At 34.0% G+C, this 25,312-nt stretch overlaps 1 protein-coding gene across 1 annotated transcript; it reads right to left on the bottom strand.

Annotated features, from left to right (window-relative positions):
* Positions 1-1,297: 1,297 nt before the first annotated feature.
* On the bottom strand, positions 1,298-14,606 carry LOC110377265 (uncharacterized). Its single transcript, XM_021336088.3, has 2 exons — positions 14,439-14,606; positions 1,298-3,478 (listed from the first exon to the last, which is right to left on the bottom strand). Exons 1-2 carry the CDS (start codon positions 14,470-14,472, stop codon positions 3,111-3,113), a joined length of 402 nt encoding a protein of 133 aa, XP_021191763.1. The 5' UTR covers positions 14,473-14,606; the 3' UTR covers positions 1,298-3,110.
* Between the last annotated feature and the right edge of the window lie 10,706 nt (positions 14,607-25,312).

Raw genomic sequence — 25,312 nt, 5'->3', positions numbered from 1 at the left:
TTTGCACAGTATGATTACTTCCACTCAAGATAAAGAATGAGAGTGCTTTTTCCGTATTTCAGCACGTCATAAGTAAGAACTTATTCTAATAATGAAAGAAATTAAAAACATCGGTCCAGTACTCCGTGAGTTTACTTATTGGTTATATTCGTATAATACACAATTGTCTCAGAATATAGTAAATAAATAATAAAAAATACTCAGGGACCGATTGACAGTAAAGTTTCAATGAGTCAGCATTTTAACACAGTTGATTAGAGCTTCCATGGTTCAGAAAGACTTTCAGCGTGTCAGCCTTTTTCGTCATCTTACACTTCAACCCCGTGGTATAATACAAATCCTATATCCTATAATACAGATCCTATAATACAAATCCAATATAAAACAAATCCTCAAAATAAAGTGGTGCGCCATCTAGTACTATTATTTTAAACTAATTGTGTTTTCAAAATGTTGTTTAGTGAAAACTTTTGCTACTCGCCCCTAGATGGCGCTTTACTCAAAATGTTTGATTGTGAATTTATTATGCTATCCAACAACAGATGGCGTTAAATACACTCAAGACTTAACTACTTATTGTAGGTTTTTTGTAAATGCCTAGATTTAGGTCAGTGAATCAATTTTAGTCCCGTATTATGTCTGGATTACCTTTCTTTCAGTAACTATTTGTTATAAAAACTTGGGGCCAGACATAAACTCACTTAAACCTCTATGTATTGTGCTTATAACTATATCGGCAGACTTAACGATCGATGACCTAGGCCTGTAGGCACCGTTAGCTATTAATTACCTAGACTAGGTTAATTAACTATGTATAGTCGTTGAAATCAGAAATCTAGGTCTTGTTACCGAGCATCTATGTGCCTTAGCACGTCTTGTACTTACCAATGTGAAATAGAAATCTGCTCAATTTCTACTGGTAGGAGCTCGCGGCTCGCATGTAGCCTTTTTATCGAATCGTAAGGATCACTTGGGCAAGTCGGTCCGTGGATGTCAACCACAAAATACCCCAAGATTCCCTTACCCTTCATATAGCGTTGTTGCCTTATTCTAGAAACATGATGTCTTATGTCGGATAAAGATGTTTAGTCATTCCTGTCATAAGAAACAGTCATTTTAATTTGAAATAATAAACCCAGACTGCACCCAGACTTTATTTATTATACCTATTCTCGTAGCTTTTCCTAGAAGCTAACTCGTGAACGATCTGAATCATCACACAGCTCTGAGAACCTGAGGACTGAGGAGGTAGGTTTTGTGCAGGAAAATAGTTTTGAGGAAAAGCAAACAAAGAAAATTCGAGAGACTAGTGTATTTTTCAAAATTGACTTATGATCTAAGTAAACCACAAAAAAGCCAAGATTTTTAAGCGTAGGTACATTAAACATACACATAGGGAGCCTTGTGCAATAGATTATAAATAAAAACTTAACATTATAGTCGTTTAATACTTATATCTTTCAGAGGATTCACATTTTAGAATTTCGCACTCCCTGTAATTTTGAATCCTTGCTTATTTCGCTTACGAAACCTATAACGCATCAACAAATTATACAAAGATAAAAAACATCGCGTGTAATACTTATAGTAATGTATTTTTGTGATAAATATACTGAAATCAGTATAAATACGTACAATTAAAATGAACACAGTGATTGGTAGATCTGTGCATTCTTTATTTATACTAATTTCTATTAAATGCAACCTAGGTTAAACGGGCTGTTATTGGACCAAGTGTATGAGGAACTTATTCTGTATCCGCTAGATGGCAGTAGCGTGCGTTTGTACATTTCTAACGGGATAATGACCCCGAGTAGCGGTGCACATTGAAAGGTTATATTTTACTCGAAAACAATGTTAATTTGTAGCAGAAATTCGGAAAACACTTTGAAACATAAATTGCGAATCTTTTAAGGCCACTTAAGGCCTTCCACAAAAAGGGAAATCGGTAATTTAGTAGATAATTATTTTGTCATAGAGCTACGACAGTTTGAAAAGCTCAAATTAATGATTTTGATATTACAATGTTCTTCCATATCATGAGATAATTTCACACATAAGACATCCACAATTTCGGTGGTTTGGGATTACTAGAACGTAATTACAAAATGTTTATATCTAAAAATAATGAGCTGTCATAAATATAAAGGGCATATAAATGAGAACATATTTCTAATGAATGAGCTTTTCACAAAATAATAAATGATCACTTGGTCTAATAAACAGCGTTTAACGAATACAAAGATGTTTTTGTAGAAATTATTAAAATCTAAAATAACTAACTTAAATTACGTGCTAAGAGTATTTTTTTGAAAACCTTTCCTTCGAGTTCTTCGTACTACGACAATTTTTAATTTACATATAAATAATCTGACTAATCACAATTTTTGAACGTTTTCATTTGAATTTTTCTATCTACTGAAAACATTTAATACCACAGTCGAAAAAAAAAGAATTTTGTGCCTAATTAAAAAACAACAATTTTGTCTTTAACCATCAAACTATTACTGGGTACATTTAGTAACGAGTGTTACAACAAATTATACAGCTTACCCTTATTAATATAATGTTACCCTATCTCACAGTTCCCGCGTAAATAAACGCTTTAATATTTCTCATTAAAAACCTCATCGGGCCGATGTTTGGCCGATCACGATAGTACGAAGATATCTACCTTAAAACATTAACAGCCTCTTACTTACAACCTCATAATAGCTTACTTTTATAACAATAAGAAGTTATTATAACCACAACATGTTTACTTAAGACACTGCATTATTTATTATTGCTGGAAGGTAAAGTGCAAACAAATACTACACGTGAGAAACTGTTTGCAATCTAAAATATTTACAACACTTACAATAATAGATTGGAACATATAGGTAATTTTGTTATACTAGAACGACTACGAAATCTAGGATTTCAACAATGATTCTTACATAATTTGATCACAATTTAACGTCAACGTCAGAAATGACGTTGCAACTACGTGTATACAAGGTCCAAGTAAATACAAAGCTTGATAAATTAACAACAGGCTTTAAGTAACACACATACATTCATACTGAACAAAATAACGTATCATTCACTCATTCATTCACCTTCAGAGCTTACACCTTTGGTTCCAACTGCAGTTGATGGTCGCCATTTTGTATTTGGGTTTGTGAAGCGGGCCCATACATACGAATGTGTTCGACATAACGTTTCCTATTTTCTGGGTTGTTCATGATGGCAGCGACGAATTCTGAGGTCTCCTTTTTTAATGCGATGATCTTTTGTTGGATGAGTCTGTTCTTGTGCATAAGTGCGACCGTCTTCCACGCTAGTTCGAGTATGACTCTGTTCTGAGCGTTTTTGTCGACGGCGGGCGGGCACGGGGAGACAGATACGGTGGTGTTGTCATCACTGGTGGATGGTGATGACAGCCTCTGCAGCCTTTGGATGCGTCTGGCTTCGCGGAGGCGGGTAAGGTGAGAACCTGCAAAGATGGAGAAATATCGTTAATTATGTGGTTAGAAAAGATTAACTTACATCTAAGTCGAACAGAAGAACATTTTCAAAATTATGGGATACGTAATTAATTCAATATTGGTAAATAATTAATTCATCCTCTAATTAACTTTTAATGCACACGTCATCCCCAACGCATAACAATGGAACAATGCATTATTATGAACTACCAATGTCAAAAGATCAAACGTACAATATTGAAACAATTATTCAATTCAAAAATGGAATAAAAGACAATAAGGCTATACTAATTAGAAGACCGAGGGAAACAATACAATATTTGTTTATTAAATGCATTCCAATTTTAAAATTATTATTTATAGTCGTGGTTAAGTATTGTCAGGCCAAGGTAGACGTGTGGGCAGCCAGACCGTTCGGTTGATACCCACACATACGCAAACACGCACACATAGGCGATGTAATTATGTACCGTGTACGAACAGGATGGTAGTGCCTTGACCCGGTCGGGGGAAACTGCGTATCCGTACATTGTCAGAGGATATTATCGGTGGTTGTATTGTTGTTAAAACTTTTGTACAAAGGAACTAATTTAGTTAAAGTCCCTTCATGGGTCACTGATTTGCTGTTGGTGATAAAATGTTCGAGGAAAAATCCAAAAAGTTCAATAACATTTTAAGGTAAGGAAAATGTTGCTAGCAGGTAGGATTAAAAATAAAATGGGGTCGGTCATTCGCTTCAGGCTTCAGGTAGGCGTAACTTGAACTTCGTGACTAAGTTAACGAAAACTTTGCGAGGGAATTTAAGACGATTAATCTTTTAATACATAAATCCTTGTGCCCCAACCTAAAGAGATTTTAATAAAATGTAGGCAAAGTTAAAAAGGATCTTGTAAAATATCTATATTGGTTTGCCGAAAGCGTGATATCAAAATGATATTAAAAGAACACTTAAATGTAAACGCGCTTATTATTAAGAAGAGACATTCCCAAAGTATTCCGTAAATGTAGACCAGTAAACATTACTACTATCTAATCAGCTGATAAAGTACGCAAACAAACGTCATAACCCAATTAGCATTAAAAACCAAATCTCAGAACTCAAACCTCTATGTTCAATTTCTTCAAAACTAAATAGGTACAAAGCTCTTTATTTAATTAAAAAAAAGAAAACCACAGCTTGCACTTATTCGGAATTCAAAAAAAATCGATCTGTCAGAACAATAGTGAAGCGCGGTAAGTCACGTTACGGGCGGGTGTGCGTTCAAAAAGCCGGTAACAAAAACAGCGATGCGCGTGTTAGGGCCACGTGACCAGGCCGCGTGGTCGAGCCCCGCTGAGCAGAGTATGAATATTGCAGACTGCAGCCTTTGCACTGCAGACTTGCAACGTGACAGCTTCCTGGCTGCAGATAGTCACGTTAATGGACGAACTTTAAAAAGTCCTGGCTGTTTTTTTTTGCATTTTTTTTTCAAGACTTTTGGAGGTGTGTCTATTTTATTATTGCTATAATAAAGTGTTGATATTTATGTATGTCTATTTATAGTAAAGCGATAAATAAGTCGCTATGGAGATAAGTGATTTTTTGGAAGCGTCTGTCGACGATGCTTCGAACGAGACTTCAAAAAGTCCGTCTCTTGAAAATTGGATTGAGACTTGCGAAGCGTATTAAAAATCTCAACTTAAATACCTAAACAATAAGTACTAGTTCTCCTAAATAAACAAGTGCGTAATCACCATAAGCTATTGACGTAATTGTGGCTTTATTTTGCTACGAATTTTTCCTCGAATCTGCAAAATCCCGTCCCGATTTTATTAATTTGAACTCGGTTAACCTCATTCAATATTATTTAGTTCAATAAATTGTGACAGGCATTTCAGTTTATTACGTATTCAAGTTATACTATAAAAACCGACCAAATGCGAGACAGACTCGAGCACGAGGGATTCCGTATGTTCAAAAGGGCTTAGAAGACATGTTTCTTGCATGGTAGGCAATTGAAATATTTATTTCATTGTAATTTTCGGTATTAAAGTAGTTATGGCGGCAACATATCTACGAACGCCTGGTGAATAGACGAAAGGACAGCGGAATCTTAGTAAATAGGGTCCCGTTTTTCCCTTAGGATACGGAAATCTAAAAAGGACTTATGTAAAGTGCATAGAGTAGAAAATACTTATGAACAAAGACTGGTTGATGTGAGATCTGCATTGTATAAGCTAGTTAGTTTCAGCTCAAGTCTTTTGTTACATTCCTATTGTTTTAGTTATTGTGTAAGGCAAGACTTGTCATACTCTAACTCAATGTTAGAATATTACAATTTGCAACTAGACTACCTGTTCTGGATTTAATTAAGCTTTAAAAAGCTGAAGTGTTGACGGAACTTTTCTTTTCAGCGTAAAAAGTTAAACTTACGAATCTATGAATACCAAATTGAGGGTGGTTTAAATACAAGATTGCTGAATAATTCAGTATACTACAGATCTACTACTATAAGCTAATAGTGTTTTCAGGAGTTTTTACTCAAATTTTATTTGTTGTGTTTATGGTTTCTGCTTGCGTCTGTAAAATTCAGTATCTAGCTTGTTTTTTTACAATGTTGAGAGCTAATAATTTCCTATCTACTTTATAAAACATTACTTACATGAAATGTAATTTATTGCCATTATAAATTTTGCCCGAAATACACCTATTTTCTGCGTACAAATGTTTTGGTATACATTCCGAGATTCACATTTGTAAATGTCAAGAATCGTGTCTAGTCAAAGTCAAATGAATGCAATTAAATTGTTATTGCTATTGATCCAGTTTTGAGTTGTTCCTAAATCGCTTAGTCGAGGATGAGATTATTCTGAGAATTATAATTGAAATATTAATAGCTTAAAGCAAAATTCAAGTTGCAATGCTACTTATAACCTCAAATTCATACCATCCAAGCTTTAATTTTTCTGTAAGTTTGTGTGACACAGTTTGGATAAAATCCTTTTTTCCTCATAACGGTCGTCCTTAAACAATGGCAATCCACGTGACAGCCAATGACGTCACCAGGTCAACGAACTTTCACCCGAGTTTGGATGCCGGTTATAGAACAGCATCATTGCAGATAAATGAAATTAAACTTTATAACGCTGAATATAAAAGTAAATATTGCTTGTTTAGAAGTTTGCAATTCGCTTTGGCATGCGTGATGAAGAGCACGTAAGAAAACATGTGACTGTCGGCGAATGTCGGTTATATCCTCAAATTAATGAGGAAAGTGTGATTTTATACTGTTATCCTGCTGTGAAATGTATTTTATATTGTTAGGTAACAAATCTATGTTTGGTATGCTAGACATGTTAACTCATTTCTGGTTTTGGATAAGTTTTGGCGTGCTCGAAATGTTAACCTTTGCCATGTTTTAGCTCGACCTATATTTTGCAATGCTTGATATTGGTCGCATGACCCTTTAATTATTGTCTACATATGTACCCATCCATTTTAATTTTGTTGTGACTAAGCTCACTGACATATTGAATTTTAACACATGTCATGCAGATTGAATAAATAGGTGCAAATTCTTCACATGGTATTCACACAATGAGTTTTTCTATAACTAACAATTCCGTTTGTTGATATATCACATAGTAATTATTAAAAAAAAAAACGTTAAAATGCAACGGGACTTTTTGCTGTCCAAGACGTTACTGGCCGAAAATAATATAATGATCTTCGATTTTCCTTTTGAATTTCAATATGGCCTTCTTATAATTTCATAATTTATGCCATTATTCATTAGATATTCTTAGAAGTAGGTAGGAAACTTTTAGATTGCTAAGGCTAATTTATTCCAAATAATTTCCTTGACGACATCTACATAGTAAATAATTCACTATATAAGTTTAATTCGTTACTTACAGACTTATGGACTTCATGAAATTGTTATCATGTCATTTGAATAATGTATATACCTTTGTTAGTGTAAACTTGCATGTTTTAGACATTATAAAATAACCATGGTGCTTTAATATGTATTTTCTTCATCTATTATACAGTAGGCATTATCGGTTACTCTCTTTTCAGAAAGTACCGCTTTCTTTCGAAACCGTTATATCCGCTGAAATAATGTACGTGGTAAACACGTGACGATTTTTTTCTTTACAAACGCAATCTGGCCAAATAGGCCAGTACGCGCAAAGAGGACAGTTTTTAGGGTTCCGTAGCCAAAATGGCAAAAACGGAACCCTTATAGTTTCGTCATGTCCGTCTGTCCGTCTGTCCGTCTGTCCGTCTGTCCGTCTGTCACAGCCGATTTACTCGGAAACTATAAGTACTACAGTGATGAAATTTGATGGGAATATGTGTTGTATGAACCGCTACAAAAATATGACACTAAATATTAAAAAAAAGAATTGGGGGTGGGGCCCCCCATACATGTAACTGAGGGATGAAATTTTTTTTTTCGATGTACATACCCGTGTGGGGTATCAATGGAAACGTCTTTTAAAATGATATAAAGTTTTCTAAAAAACATTTTTCTTAAAGTGAACGGTTTTTGAGATATCAGCTCTCAAAGTCGTAAAAAGTATGTCCCCCCCCTCTATTTTTATAACTACGGGGTATAAAATTCTAAAAAAAATAGAGGTGATGCATGCTAATTAACTCTTTCAACGATTTTTGGTTTGATCAAAGTATCTCTTATAGTTTTTGAGATAGGTTGATTTAACTGTAATTTACGGAACCCTTCGTGCACGAGTCCGACTCGCACTTGGCCGGTTTTTTTTCCTTAAATCCTCCTTACAACAATGTTATGATTTAAAAATAGAAGGCCAGCGACCTCTCGAATCAGTCGCGATATTTTTCTGAACTTTTGTTATGTTTTTGTAATATGTATGTACGCATGTACCATGCGATTAAAGTTATGATAAAGGAAAAACTGAATCGAAATAGTTATCAAAGGATCTAACTATGGATTTAAATATTGAGGGCATGTCAAAGATAATCTCCAGACGAAAATAATTTCGTCTGGCATGGTAACTTATTATGAATTAGTAATACTGATCTTTTCATTCAAACACTAAAATTTCAATAACCATGCAGTGCATGAACAATCATTTTAGCAGCTTTATAGTAACGTAGTTATACATTACTTATTGTAAAAGCTATTGAGACGGTGCATGTGAAATAATAAGTGTGAAGCACACGTCATCAATTGTGTGAGATATTAACGACTTTGTAACAGTTGCATACTAACTATGTATCCATGTACCTATAGTTATATATGTTATGGACCAAGTGATAAATTGCGCAGTATACATAATGCCCGGTCATTATGAATAATGCCCAATATGAGAGTGCAATTTGATAATAATTATTCAAATAATCAAATTGACCGGGCACTATACATATTGCCCGTGACCTTTTGGGCAAAGTAATACAAACATATTTAATTTCATTTTTTGTATTGTTATTGACATGTAACTTAAAATAAACTAAATATTAAACCACTTAAATAATCAGCCTCATGATTTGGATTAATTATGAAGGACTTCTGCCTTAAAACTCCTCTAGTTTTTGCATTTAAAAGTTAAGGAAAGTCATATTAAAAATATAACATAAAAATATAATTAAATTTAAAACAAAAAATTTACAACATATCTTTGTTTTATACAAATGACTTATTATTATAAAACTAAAGTTTAAGCGATTGGACTCATTATTTGGAATAATTAACTTTTATTATTACACATAGAAAATATAATTAAAATAGGGTGCTATTTAAACAGGCTTCTTTTTAATATCAAAAATGTATGTTGTCTTCTAAATTACTAAGTCAGCCACAATTAAAGTAGCAAGCTAAACTAAAGTAAACTTCTGAAATACTATTAAATGACATCATAAAATATATTTATTTAGCTTCTAATTTTTTTACTCAGTACGTTTAAAATATAACACATCCCATATCAATTAACAGAGCATGGAAGTAAGCATGCAACATGCAGCAAGCATGGTTTCTGTCACGGCTCCGGCGCTGCGGGGCTCCGGCGGTCCCATGCGAGCTTATCGTCGCAGATGGTTTTCACGCTCACCACCACAGCTTCGGCTGCCGGCCAGCCTCAGCCGAGTCGGCGAGCGTTAAAACTACCTGCGCCTCAGCTCGCAGGCCGCCTCGCCCCTCCGCGCCTACGCGGTTTTGAATTGCACTCTAGGGGTAGGGCAGACAAGACTACGTGGAGTCGGTTTTTGCAGATATTCGTTTTCGTCACTAAGTTCAGTTTTTAATACAATGTTTTGAATCCAAATTAAATTCTACCATAAAAAAAACGAGCCAAGAAAAACGAGGCCGAGTTAGTAAATTAGATGACAATTGTCCAATTAATAATTTTGTGGCTAGACTTATAATTTCCCATTAAAATAGAACATATAATTTAAAACAATAATCATAAAATATGTAGCAAGTAACAGGATTTATTTATTAGAACAACTGCCACCCTCGCACCGCATAAAATATAGCTTTATTATCAAATTGCCCAACTATCATGTAGCAATATAATAATGCCCGTGCTATGTGATAAATAATGAAGTTAACATAGTTATTAATCACTTGGCCCGATAAAGCTAGACATTATTCATAATGCTCGGGCATTATAAATAATGCCCGAATTAATCACATGGTCCATAACATATACACGATTGTTACAGAACAAGTTGAGTAACTACTGAAAATTTTACAGTATGTTGTGAAGGTGAACTATTTTAAACATTTTACAACGTGGGCTTTGACAAATTAATTCAATATGTACATATGTATGTAGAATTTCAGTCACCTATCTAACTTTTCAGGCATATAGAAAATACTTAAAATGTCCATTAAATAACTTGATACTTTCAGTAGATAACAGTCAATTAAAATTCATTAATTGCCAAAGCCTCTAACTACCCGCACAACTACGTAAGTCCTATATTGATAGCATTGAACGCTAATTGTCAAATGTGCAATCAACCGTTACATAGGGTCATTTCGCCTGTTCGCGACCATCGCCCAGTTCGCGTCCATTTTGCCGATCTCCTTTAAAAAAACTTCGAAAACAAGATAATTAACACACCAATCAAACGAAAAATCATTACCGCTAATACGTTAATGTATAAGAGGCACGCACAGATAGACAAAAGTTCTGTGCGTCCAACCAATCCTTTTAGAAAAAATAATTAGTCTAGGCTCTTCAACAAGAAAGCGCAAACACGTTGAATTTTAGATAAAAATTAGTGTGCAGCGGCGTGTTTGATGGTAAGTTTTATATTGTTTTATGTGAATTTTAGGATAGATAGCTATTTCTACAGTTTAATGATGAAGAAAGGTATAATGTTTTTTATGAATTTGGTAATGTTTTTTATATTTAACGAATAAAATAAGGTGGACGCGAATTACTACATCGAATTTTACAAAACTTCCACTTTGCGTCCACAATGGACGCGAACTAAAACTATCCTCTATACTAATAAACCAAATTGCGTCCACTGTTTTCGTTAAATACTTGCTTATAAAAAATAATTAAAACATGGGTACTGTTTAATATATTAAGATTAAACAGATTTTTTTTTATTTTTTTTTGTTATTTTAAATTAAAAATCAACATTATCATCATTTAAAATTCACTTTAAAAAAATAAAAATAATTTTTCTCAACATTGGTTTAAGTAACTTAAAATTAGGCAATTAATTTTGCAACTTGAAAAATAAACAGTAATCAGTTCTGTTAATTTTACCCTAAAATCACAGGGAAAGACCCGCGTTTATTATAGTAAGTTTTTGGCCATATTAAATTAACAAAACAATATAACAATTTTGTCTAAACATACAACTAAAAGAATTGTTGAGTCAATAAATTATCAGACAAGGCATATTCTTTGAATATTTTTTTTATCGATTTATTCTTCTCTCGAATATCATTTAATGCTTTCTTTAAGTCTTCTTCTGTGTATGTTGTCTTTTCCTTCTTTTTTCCTGTATCCGAAGAACTTATCTTAAATGAAATTACTTAATATATTAAGATTAAACAGTACATTTTTTTTATTAAGATATATACGTGGTTATAATTAAATTATATTTTTTTTATGAAGATATATACGTGGTTCTAATTAAATTATAATTTTTCTATTTTTTTATTAAGATATATATATATATATATATACGTGGTTATAATTAAATTATAATTAAATATTTAAATTATAATTATAATTTAATTATAACCACGTATATATCTTAATAAAAAAAATTACTGTTTAATCTTATTTTAAGTTACTTAAACCAATGTTGAGAAGAATTATTTTTATTTTTTAAAGTGAATTTTAAATGATGATAATGTTGACTTTTAATAATTAAGTTTATTGTTAAATAAAGAAATTGATCTAATACAATCTTTCTTTATTAATTCTTAAAAAAATCACCCCTATATTCCTTTTCTAAGCTACTGGACGCGAACTGGACCATGGGTGGACGCGAATTGGATTTTGTGGACGCAAACTGGGTAAAACGCCTAATTTTGAGGTTTATCGATTTAAATAGAAAACGTAAGATATTTCTAATACAACTGAAAGTTAATCTTAAAATAGAGTATATAAGGAATACATTACACAAATTTGACATGGAAATGAGTGCTGGAGCATTTTTATTATCGCCGTCAAACTTGCCAACTGCACTAAATGGTCGCCAACAGGCGAAATGACCCTAATTTAAAAATAGAATGACGCAGATGACGCTCCTTTGTTTTGAACGTACCTTCATGGTATTCAAACCTTATTGCTACCATCTCAGAGACCATTCTCTTTGTACATAGACCTTCGCATAGCGGTCATTGTACGGCCTTGGCAGATATTGTAGAAGGTAGCTATTCAGTATGATAGTAGTTAGGTACTACAATTGAGCTAGGACGGAGTTGTCATGATTAAGTCATTTGTTTGTTTTGTTTGCGAAGCTAAATAATCGTACGTTTTCAATGAATCTTTGGTAGGTGTTATGTTTGTACGTATGTACACAAGTATGTGTAAATGAAATATGTAGTTATTTATTTTGGAAGCTTATATCCTAAAAGTCATTAATTATATTATTCTTATGATATCGCGTCAAAGTAATAAGACAGGTGTCCATAAACGTCTACATAGAAATGCAATGTGCTAAGTAATTTGTAAATCCTACTAAAATTATAAACGCGAAAGTTTGTATGTATGGATGTATGGATGTATGGATGTTTGTTACTCTTTCACGCAAAAACTACTGAATGGATTTTAATGAAACTTTACAATAATATAGCTTATACATCAGAATAACACATAGGCTACAATTTGTAAACATATTGTTCGAAATACTAAACCTGCGCAGACGAAGTCGCGGGCACCAGCTAGTCAAATTATATTGATGTAGCTAAATCATGTTAATGTATGTTTATTAAAATATGAATAGACATGTCTAGGTTGCAAAATGTAAAGATTTCCAAGATCGTGTAAAACTGGCCATTCAGATGTTATTTGAAATGCTTCTATTTTCAAAACAATCGCCATCATTAGTGGCGGATCAAAAAAGAAAACAAAATAAACGGCCAGTAATTGGTAGCCACAACAACCAGCCAGTAGCTAAACAAATACAAAAGAGGTTTAACTTGGCAACCGGTCTCCTTGTTATCTCTATTTACATTATTTATAATTCTTAGTCGTTATTACATGATATGAATAGTGAGTGCATTCCGTGCATTTTTCTCGCTACGGACTGATAGTTGAAACTTGACCGGGTAACTTAATACTGATGACATTGCAAACTCTTTGTCTGTTTATTTTTATATTATGAGAAAAACATTGTCACATGACATTTTAGCATTTTTTCTTTTTTATTGGAACTTCGTTTTTACTAAGAAAATGTGTTATCAGTATTCTTTGTAGACAGAAAAGTCTATGGTACATTTACGTTAGTAAGGTTATACGTTACTTGACTGATAAGTTTATCAATGTGTGTTTAACAGTAACGTAAAGTAATGGTTATTATAGTTCTTTCAGCAGACAACACAAAATATAATATTTTAGTGAAGTTATTCAAGGATAAGGAAAAGTAAGAAAATGACCTACGCAAATACTGAAAACTATTACCTAAACCATGTGAGAGAAAATTATGTAAAACACATAACATAATAACACATGTAAGTTTTACGTACTATGTAGGTATGTAGGTACATAAAATTAAATATGTAATTGTAATTTATGAATTTTCATACATGTTTACTATACCTACCTATAAATTTATAAATAGTATGATGACATCTTACTAGGCATTGTTATAATAAACACGCATTAAGCACAGCTATCGTGTTATGAATTATGAAACCTTTCCTTGCGGTAGGTCAGTGCCAACGTTGTGAAAGCCTACGGCGTAGCATGGTGTTATGAATTTACTTTAAACCTATTGTTAGCGTTTCTTACAATAATAACTGTGAATGGCTCAAGCTATTTAGGACCTTATTAGGTTATTTTTAAAGATCAATCTCGCTTTTAGCTTAGCCTTGGTAAGTAGGTTCTAGAACACAGGTCTTACCGGCTCGTGTGAGTCACATTTCTCTTGTAAGCAAAACAGTAAATATAGACTTTTTATTGTAATTTAGATGAAGAACGAAATCATTGAAAATTTCACAATAATTATTGAAATGACAATTAGGTATTTTATTGAAAGTCTAACAATACTAGATTGGAAGGTAGCGGTCAATATACCTAATAACCGAAGACACGAATATTTGTCGAATCCTGACTTAAAGCTAATATTTTCAAGTGATAAACCCTTTTTATCGAAAATATGAAACAAATGCTCATCGTCAAATTCAATTGTTTTCTCCATAAGTGTGAGGCGACTCCCTTTCATCCCACCCCAAACCACCACACATCACAGAAAACTAGAGTACCCACTTACACACAGAAAATTACAAAAATTTAATAAAATGAAGATGTACCAACCTTTCTTTATCTTCCTGGTCCTTTTTTCACACATGGTGGCTAAACAACACAGCTTAAAAACACTGGGTTAACACGAGATGTCAATATTATTGACAATATTATACAACAGTCACTATTGAGAACGAAGACGCGTGCGAACCGTTTCAATATCGAACGTGGAATGACTCGGTGGTAGCGAGTCGCGAGGCTGGCGTGTTTGAAAATCGAACATCGTCGCGTCGTAGGCCGTAGCGTCGAGTCGGCCCGTAGAGCGAGATGGAGTGCTGTGTTGTAGTGCTACGGTTTAAGTTACCCTGATTGGAAAGTTAGTAATTAAAATTTTCAATTGATATAATTTTCGTATAATTTTCTTATCAATATAAAGTTTGATTCATGAAAGTCTAAGTTAAGAAAGAGTACAAAAATGAGGAAGTATATTGATTTAGCTGAATTATTTATTTTATACTTTTTTTATGTTTTTTTAAAGGATCAGACAAGCCTCAAAAAATGTATAAGTGAGTAACTACTTTGTGCATAGAACTCAATTTTGCTTAACCTTGTTGCACTTACAATAACATTATACGTAGGCACTTAATTTCTATGCACAGAACAGCATAGCAGTAAAAATAATATGAAAATAACCTTCGATTTTGTAATAAATAATAGCCGTATTGTTGAGGTAGTTAATACGTTCAGGTTTATACCGCATCGGATCAGTTGATAAGTAGAACGAGAAAAAGAAATTATCCCAATTCGCCACAGAGTGGGCTTAATACAATTATTTTATAAATATACTTTTTATTTATTTATAGTTAATTGATTTGCATCTAATTTTGTTATAATGTAGCTACAAAATTGTTTAATATTGTTTCAATTTTATCATTTATTGACATAGGTAATACTTTTTTTTAACGATGACTCCCGCTGTGACTGACTAAAAACCGTCGTGTTCCGTCGTAGGCCTTTTATGTAGGGCCCCGGTAACTCTTTCGAACAATCTCGCAAACATAATAAGTACCCACATAAAAAATAATGCATAGTTAAGTCACCTCGTAGCGTATGAACCTACTTACATATATATACACAGTTAAATGTGGTTACCATAGTTACAATAAACAACAATGTATTCATAGTATTATGCTCAAGGATATGTTATGATTAGTAGGTGCACTTATACCTAGTTATTTTTACTTCTCCTACGTGATGTTATTTTAGTGGCCATAACGTTATGGGTTATTTAATTTAATTTATAACTTCCGTATTGATTACTTTGATGGATGGAAAACTACAATATATACTTCAGTGACATATTTGCGTCTAGGTCATTCTATTTTTTTAATTACAATTTAAGTCTATTTGTGCTTAAAAAATGAATCTTAATTTTCTTTCAATCCGGAAAAAGCTTAAACAAACCTATTTTAATTCATCATATTTTATCAATTTTTAATTAAATTTTTGTTCATCATAACTGCTAGTATAAATTATCATTGCTTAATTTCATACTTATTCAATAAATTGTGACATTACATTTCATAAACATATTCTTCACGCACACCCAATTACCCACCACTTAAAACAATTCTCACACTTCCCATTTCCCCCACAAATCTCCCACATTCCCAGCAACATTTACCCTTCGTAATGGCAATACTCAAAGCCAGACGTTTTGCTAGGGAGCGCTCACCTCGCATGAAAAAACACGTGTTCGATGTACCAGAGACCACTGTCTACCGCACGTGGAAGTACGAAGCGATTAGACGTGTTATGTTAGGTGTACGTCAAGATAGTGAGGTGTTAGGAAAAATGTAGACGGCCACGTGGGCGGAATAGATGAGTAATTGATAATAATTGATTAGCGGTTTTAGTAGGAGTTTTTAGTATGCTGAAAGTACTTTTAGAATAAGATTTTTGATGAACATATCTCAGCCTATATTCATTGCTTTTTAATGACTATTCCTACAAATTAATTTTTGAATTATTTATACCATAGTAAATAAATAATATCAATTAGAGAGAGAGAAAAGTGCCACCTCTAACACGTCTTAACATCGTAGCTCGTAGTTCACGCACGTTGTCTGTGACGTCACGCGCGGCGCAGCGCGGGCGCAACGTGGGCCGGTCCGTGAGTCACCACGCACGTTGACTAACACTTACATATCGCAAACAAAACATACGTACCACTGTATACATCTGCCGAATCGCGCACGCACACATACACATCTTCAGAACACACGAACCTCGCGGGCACTTGGGAATAATTTCTGCATCATTTTAAATTAATGACTTTTTAATGAAACAAGTAGTTTTACTTAGTAAAAATAGCAAAAACTTTAATAATTATAATTATGATTTACAATACACCGGCTAGTAATGTCCACGGAGCAGAGAGAAACCATAGATTAAAAAATACAAAACTATAACTATGCTGAATGGAACAAGGGAAATTGAGTACAAGGCGCAAAATCAAAATATTACAACACTCTCCCTGAATTTAAGCCTTCATAAAAAAATATTAATTTTAAATATTGACAAAAGAGATCAACACTGATACAATAACTAACTGCTAATGACTACATCATTAGACTTAAGTCCAATTTTATCTCTTAAATAACAAAACTTAACTTTACTTAAAGGTTTGGTAAAAATGTCAGCATATTGCTCATCACTACACACATAGTTTAATTCAATAACCTTATCATAGTATTTTTCTTTAATGAAGTGAAACTTAATGTCTATATGTTTGCACCGTTTGTGAAAGTTAGTATTTTTGATTACACTGATAGCACTTTGATTGTCTAAATTTAAACATACAGACTTTTGATTAAATTCACCAATATCAGATAGTAACTGTTTAATCCACATGACTTCCTTTGTAGCAGCACAGGCTGCCATAAATTCTGCTTCAGTGGTCGATAGTGTCACTGTTTGTTGTTTTTGACAGGCCCATGTCACTGCTCCTCCATTTTTAATAAATACATATCCAGTAACCGAACGTCTTGTATTAGGGTCATTAGCAAAGTCTGCATCACTATACCCCATGACAATATTGGGATCAGATGACTGTATGTAATAGATACCATACTCTTTAGTTTCTTTTAGATACTTGAAAATTTTCTTCACAGCATTCCAATGAGTTTCATTATAAGAGTTTAAAAATCGACTCACCAGGCTTACAGCAAAGGAAATGTCAGGTCGGCTTACTGTAGCAAGGTGCATCAATGATCCAACAGCTTCCCGATATGGAATGTTCTTTTCTGGTTCACCTTCACCTTTTTCCAATATTGTATGTGGATCAGCTGGAATACTGTTAGGTTTACATTCATTTAAATTAAATTTATTCAATAGCTTTTCAATATAGCTTAATTGATGTATAAAGATATAAGTATCTTGTTTTATTATTTCCATACCAACAAAATTTTTGACTGGAAAAGTCTTTACTTCAAATATTGACTGTAAGTCATTAATTAACTCCTTTATGGTTGACATATCTTTAGAGAGTATCAGTCCATCGTCGACATATAAGCACAGATAGCATTTTTCTCCATTAATAGTGCCTACATACACACACTGGTCAGCTTTACTGTTAACAAGCCCAAACTTCTTTAAAACTGAATCAAACTTATAGTTCCAGCATCTGGGAGATTGTTTTAAGCCATATAATGATTTATTCAGCTTACATACCTTATTAGTATTGCAAGTTAAGCCTTCAGGTACAGTCATGTATATGTCTTCTACAAGCTCACCATAAAGGAAAGCTGTTTTTATGTCTAATTGTATTATTTGAAGGTTATGTTGGGCAGCTTCAGACAGTAATAAACGAATTGAATCATACCTCACAGTAGGTGCGAATGTTTCTTGATAGTCAATACCTTTGGTTTGTGAGTAACCTTTCGCACAAAGCCGAGACTTGTATCTTGGTCCAGAACATTCTTCCTTGATGCGAAATACCCATTTACATCCAATTACTCGCATATCAGGAGTTTTATCAACTAATGTCCAAGTTTTATTTTGTTGATGAGCATCAAGCTCTTCTTTTATTGACATTATCCATTTTGAAGCATCAACAGACTTCATTGCTTGTTCATAGTTATCAGGAACCTCATAATTTAATAATTGTTCATCAAAACACAGGTAAGAGCTTTCTTCTTGTTTCTTTGACTTTAAAACTTGACTTCTTGTTCTGATTATAGTTTGTCTTTCTGGTGAAGATTCTATGCTTTCATCTGGGAAGTACTCACTGTCAGATTTGCTCTCATTAACAGTGTTAAATGAGTCATCATCACTTAAAATTTGTTCACTATGTGTACTGCTCTCATTAGTATTCAACTCAATGGGCACATAGTCTCTTTTGACTGTTGACTCCAGAAATACAGCATCCCTGCTTTTAATAGCAATTTTTGAGTTAGGCAATAAAAAGCGATACCCTTTTGTGTTCTCACAATATCCAATGAAAGTCATTTTTTGTGATTTTGAATCCAACTTCTTCCTTTTCTCTTTTGGCAAGTGAACCATTGCCTCACATCCAAATGTCCTCATGTGGCTAACGTTGGGCTTTTGTCCAGTCCACATTTCTTCAGGAGTCTTATAGCACAGAGATTTAGTTGGAGAACGGTTTATGATATAAGCAGCGGTGTGAATTGCTTCAGCCCAATAAACTTTAGGTAAGTTGGCATTTAACATCATACACTTTGCTCTCTCTATTAATGTTCTATTCATCCTTTCGGCTGTGCCATTTTGTTGTGGAGTGTAAGGTGTGGTTGTCTGATGCCTTATTCCACATTCTTTAAGAAATTTTGAAAAATTCTTGTTTACATATTCTAGTCCATTATCGGATCTGAGAATTTTAATTGTACGGTTTAACTGATTCTCAACTAACTTTTTGAATTCAGTGAATTTTTCCAGCACTTCAGATTTGTTATGCATGACATATACAAATATTTTCTTTGAGTAGTCATCAAGAAATGTCACAAAATATCTGGCCTTGCCAAATGACTGCGTTTCCATTGGTCCACAAACATCGGAGTGAATTAGTTCAAGCAAGTCTTTACTCTGAGACCCTTGAGTTTTAAACGGTAAACGTGTTTGTTTTCCTTCCTGACACGTTATACATTTCACATTGTTTGCAGGTACACCAAGCTTTAAGTCGGCAGCATTCTCACTCAATTTATTCAAGCTTTGAAAGTTTAGGTGCCCCATTCTTTGATGCCACAGGTACACATCTTGCTCAATAACATCTGATATGCATGCATGTGCTGCAGACACGTTTAAGCGATACATATTGTTTATCAAGCTTGCTGTTGCGACTACAACATTATCTTGGTTAAGTATAATACAGCCATTTTTATTAAACTCCACTTGGCCGCCATTCTTAATTATTTGGCTTACTGACAGCAAGTTTGTAGCTAGTTCAGGTACATAGAGCACATTTTTAATCAATATTTCATTTTGTTGACCTCTCTCATTATGAACACATAAGCTTATTTTTCCAGAGCTGTGAACAGATAATGACTTGTTATTAGCAACTTTAATAGTTTTTATATCTGGATTTGTTTCTTCTATGAACAAATTCTTGTGTTTGGTCATGTGTACTGAGGCGCCAGAATCAATATACCAGTCATCAGAGTAACCAGAAGATGCAATAAATACAGCCGCATAGGATGATTGGTTGTTTTTACCTTCTTGGTTCTTATTAGGTTTTGATTTACAGTCAGGACTTTTATGACCATATTTGTTGCATGTAAAACAGCGAGGGCCTTTTGAAAATCGTTTATTTTTGTTCTGAAACTTATTAAACTTCGAAGCAAAAGCAGTTGAATCAGTTACAGTTTCTTTAACATCTTGTAGAAGTTTAGATTTTATGGAATCAGAGCTAATCTTCATACCTGAACTTTCGATTGCTATTATCATTGGCTTGTAACTTTCAGGAAGGCCGGACAATAAGAGTGTACCAAGCCATTCGTCGTCTACATGAAAGCCAATGTTCCTTAATTTATGTGCTGTGGTTATTATTTTGCTGACATACTCCTCTACATTTGAACATCCTGCTAGTGTAGTATTGCATAAGTCTCGCAGTAGGCCAACCCGGCGTGTAAGTCCTGAATCGTCAAAAGCACGGGATAAGTTGTCCCAAACCTCCTTAGCAGTAGTGGATTCTTGAATATGAATATAATTCACGGGATCCACCAGAAGAATTATCTTTGACCTGGCCTTGGTGTCACGCTTTTTGTCGAGTTCTTTGGGTGGATTTTCGATGCAATCCCATAGTTCCTCGTGTTCCAAGTAAGTTTTGACTGCAAATCGCCATGTCGCGTAATTCTCACGGCCGGTTAATTTCTCTATTAATGCCAATGAGTTATTTGACGACGACATGTTGTTGTCGGAAAAGTCTTTTAACCGAGCACGTTGCGTTTGCGGCTTTGTGAATTTCGAACTTTTAGAATACTGAGTTTACTAACTTTTATTCACTGATTTTAACTAATCGGACACTCTGGGCCCATAACCTAATGACTTTTTAATGAAACAAGTAGTTTTACTTAGTAAAAATAGCAAAAACTTTAATAATTATCATTTACAATACACCGGCTAGTAATGTCCACGGAGCAGAGAGAAACCATAGATTAAAAAATACAAAACTATAACTATGCTGAATGGAACAAGGGAAATTGAGTACAAGGCGCAAAATCAAAATATTACAACATAAATCTTTTCTCATTGTGATTTGTGCATGTCTGTGTGTGCGTGGGATGTGTTATGTACCCGTGTATACTCAAAGATGTCAACACGCTTAGTTTGAATTCATTATACAGATGTACTGTCCACATGTTTAAAGAATTTGCTTAATTTTACAACGTGAGACCACCTGAGTCATGACACGTTGTGTGAACACTGTCCAGCGTGATGCAATGTACCGTTCAGTAGTATAGACGGAGGTAGGAACATTATTTATTATCAGAGAATGCATCACTCGTTATATAAGAGCACACGCATAGGCATGCGCGATTTAACGAGCAAATTTTTGTTACGTATTTTTTCAGGCCATCAAAATGATTTTTAGTTTTACCTTATATATTTCAGTCGGCAGGTTGTAAACTTCTAGTCTTAGTAAATATTTTCGTAAATAATGAATGTTTAAAAATGTAATAAATAATGAGTTACCTAGTGAGATCGAGTCTCCAAAGTATGCTGCGATTCGAATTTAAAATCCGTTCGTATTAAAATATGCAGTTTTCTATTTTCGTCAGTTAAACTACGTGGGTTCTGATAACAATATTGATGGCGATAACAATCTTACTGCAATACTCTAACATCCCTGACCTCAATTTTCTTATCAAATATTCAGATTCAGTGTAATTCAACTGCAGTTTGAATTTTTAAAACAAAATGTGTGAGTATTTTTCAATATTTTTGTTGTATAAAATTACTCGTATGTTATAGGATTCCCGGAAAAGTGGCTGCATACCGATTTAAAACTATGTCTTCAGTAAGAGAATTGGAAAAGTTTTGGAAAAGCGATACGGGAAATGGTTTAACGCTTCGGAAATCTTACACTAGAAGTTAGACAGGAAAATTAAACGTTCTTCCGCCAACGTACTTCACTTGTTTTTCTACACGTGCTTAATTATGTCATACCTATGCCAAAATAAATACGAGATATACTACAAAAATACAGGTGCAACCAAAAATATGACAAATATACAGTCACCTGCATTCAACATGTGACGACTATTTACGCCAAAAGTTCTTAGAAAAAACGATGCTTCGGCGAACATACACCACACACGTACTATGACACATCATTGTCTATGTGTGTGTGCTCTCATATACATATAAGACACGTGCCATCATGTTCGTTCCTATCAGCATTTCACGATAACTGAGTTTGGTCCCGTTCCGACAGTAATTCGATTTGAAAGCTCTCTGGACTGAAATGGAATGGATTTTCCATCGAAAGCTCTCCAGAGAGTTAATGGATATTTTATAAACGATTTATTGAGTAAAACTGGAAAGCGAAAAATGGATTCGTAACTTACAGAAAAACTGTTTTACCACAGTTGTTTCAAAGGATTCTTTATTAAGAATAATTATGGTACTAAAACGCCCAGCCTCCTATTTATGAGTGCACACGCCTTGTAAACGCCCACGCAATTGAGTTAAGAGTAAGACACACCCTTTACTTTCAGGAAACTTTGCGAAGACTGCAAGAGAAAGATGAAGCTAAAAGTAAATAGCGAATCTTTTTTTAGTCGAATTCGATAAAAGCCGAATATTAATTTCGTCTCCTCAAATCTATTTCATGAAAATCTCTTTCATTTCCCCACGTTACAAGAATTTTCCTCCATGTAGCATCATCTGCCTAACTTTTTCATGTGAGGGTCGGCTTCCAGCAAAGACTATAAAACCACTTGACTGCGCATACAGTGCCCCGACGCTCGCCAAAAGTTAGTGATTTTGCGCGTACTATAAGGCTACGATCAGTACGATCCTTTAGTAGCGACCTTGAACTGACCAATAGTAGCCGCGGATTATGTCGCGTCCCCCCGCCCGCAGCGGTGAGTCGTGTTCTTAGAAGAAATTGGCGAGTGCGCTCTCTAGTGGTTATTTACTTTATGGCTTCCAGTCTAACCGGAGGCTGCTGAGTATCAGTGTTTTACAAGGAGCGGTTGCCTGTCTGACATCCTCAACAAGGTAAGTAATACTGGTTGTCAGACTTACAGGCTTCTCACTACGCGTACTACTGCCAAAGATGTACAAATGGGTTTTCCTCTATGTACTTACAAGTATACTATGTCTATACACATTGTTATTTATGCCAAAAATCCATAAGAAAACGTAATCCAGATTTAGAACGTAAATGATAATGATATCACTGACGTCACCACTATTCGTGCATGCGGGGCCACGTGCAAGACGGTCGGTTTTCGTGCGAACCAGTGTACGTTAATAATAAACGTATATAACAGGTATTTGTATATATTGTAAGTATATAAATAGACTCTTCCGCAGTGGAATGTAGGTACCTATTGTTTTTTTGTTAGTTGTTAACTCGTATTATAGTGTACGATTCGCTTCGTTTATGGTTTTAGAATATATTAACTGTTTCTTGTGATTCCACGTCTCGTTATAATGACTTCCCGCACCTAAATAAGGGGACCTACGTCCTATCTTTGCGTTTAGTAGACTTTTTGCTCAAATTGGTAGTCTTATAAAGAAAGCGCGACAGATAGACTGATTTTTTCAATTATAAATATGTATTATTTGTAGTCTAGATCAGAAATAGCTCAGTTTTTCATGATTGCAAATACCCCAGTTCTTGCTATAGAACCTGGATACTCAAGTTGGTATATACGTCGTCATGTCAAAGCAATAATAAAAAAACTGAACTATTTTGTTTTGTAATTTTGGTTTCTTATCTATCACTGTTTGTAATGAATTGAAATTATCATGATAAACGACGAATATTATTTTTCCGATTTTAATCTTAATTCCCAACTAATAATGAAAATGCACTCATAACTGGTAAAGTACCTAATCAAAAATAGATTTCAGGTAATCGCATATTTTATCATTTTCCATTCCGCATACCGGGCTGCTTTCATTTTTGTGATACCTATGACATTTTTTCGTCGATATTCAAAAAAGGAATAGTCTTTACCCAATTATTTTCATAAAAAGTCGATGCAATTTTCTGTTGCAAAATCAATGAAGGCTAAATCCCATCGCTAAGTCAATAAATACTTTCTCAATTACAGAAATAGAAAAAGGATAAAAATATTCTATCGTTTTAAACATCATGCATATTTAAATAACATAAAAATAAAACACTAAAAAATCAACCACGCCTAAAAATATACACGGCTCAATAAAACACACCGTGGAAAATTTTTGCTCGACAATACAAAAAAAATTGCTTGTAATTTAATTCCCACATTGTCTACGTGTAATTTATTCACAATAATATTGTATTGTTATTAAAATTCGTGTAGACTTTGCATTTAGTTCGAAAGCACGCGGTTGAGGCAGGTTCCAAATGGCTCTCGTTACGGTAAATATCACGTTGTACTGCATGCGACAGTGTAGGGCCGTCACCAGAACAATAACGTTCTGAATCATGTGCTCAGTGCTCAGATGTTTACGGATATCGGTATTAATAACATACATAGAATATTGTACGATTGAGAATGAATGGTGTTAGAACTGGAGTGTTTGCTAGCTTAAGTTGAGGATTTATGTATAGTTATAGAGAAATAACTTGTATCCCGTGCTTGTGTCATACTAAAAGTATCTTCCTTCAAACATTTACTGTTTGATTATTTTACATTGCACAGTCAGAGTACAGAATTGCTCTAGCACGTTGGTATTTGGAGTGTGGAAATCATTATTTTTCAAATAGTTTCTAAGTAAATTATTTATTATCTGTCCTGCTATGCAGGGTTCAGTTCCCAATCCAATCAGATGCAACTGAGTATTAGGTACCGTTTGATCCAGAGCGACTGCTAGAATTCACCTATCCGGGTTAACAAGCATTCTTTCATCAAGTCTGATAATAAAATATATCAATAATGTTTATATAAACAATACCATCAGCCCTACAGATTCCTAGATTCCGATTGCATACGAGTAGCAGCTACGTCGCAATTCGTCACGACTCCGACGCAACGCCGACGTTTCATTTGACGCAGCGCAGGCGCACGTCTAACTGTACTGGAACAATAGACCGTTTGTAGTGCAACGTGAAACGATTAGCCATCGACTTCCGATGAGGAAACTATTTATTGTTTTACTATTTATTATAGGTACTTAATTTGATATGTCGTTTGAATGAATATTTCTTGTATTTTCTGGCTCCTTTGCTCATCATTAACAAGAACAAGTCTTCTTCTTACCAAATGAGCAGA

This window comes from Helicoverpa armigera, chromosome 23, assembly GCF_030705265.1.
Source record: "Helicoverpa armigera isolate CAAS_96S chromosome 23, ASM3070526v1, whole genome shotgun sequence".
Taxonomy (NCBI): domain Eukaryota; kingdom Metazoa; phylum Arthropoda; class Insecta; order Lepidoptera; family Noctuidae; genus Helicoverpa; species Helicoverpa armigera.
The sequence above is the reverse complement of the archived record's forward strand: the minus strand, read 5'-3'. Positions and strand labels throughout refer to the sequence as shown.

Coding starts and splice junctions, on each gene's coding strand:
- LOC110377265 (XM_021336088.3), bottom strand. CDS start 14,472: ATGTGTGAAAAAAGGACCAGGAAGATAAAGAAAG. Junction 3,479..14,438: donor GACCAGGAAGATAAAGAAAG/GTTGGTACATCT, acceptor CCATCTTTGCAG/GTTCTCACCTTACCCGCCTC.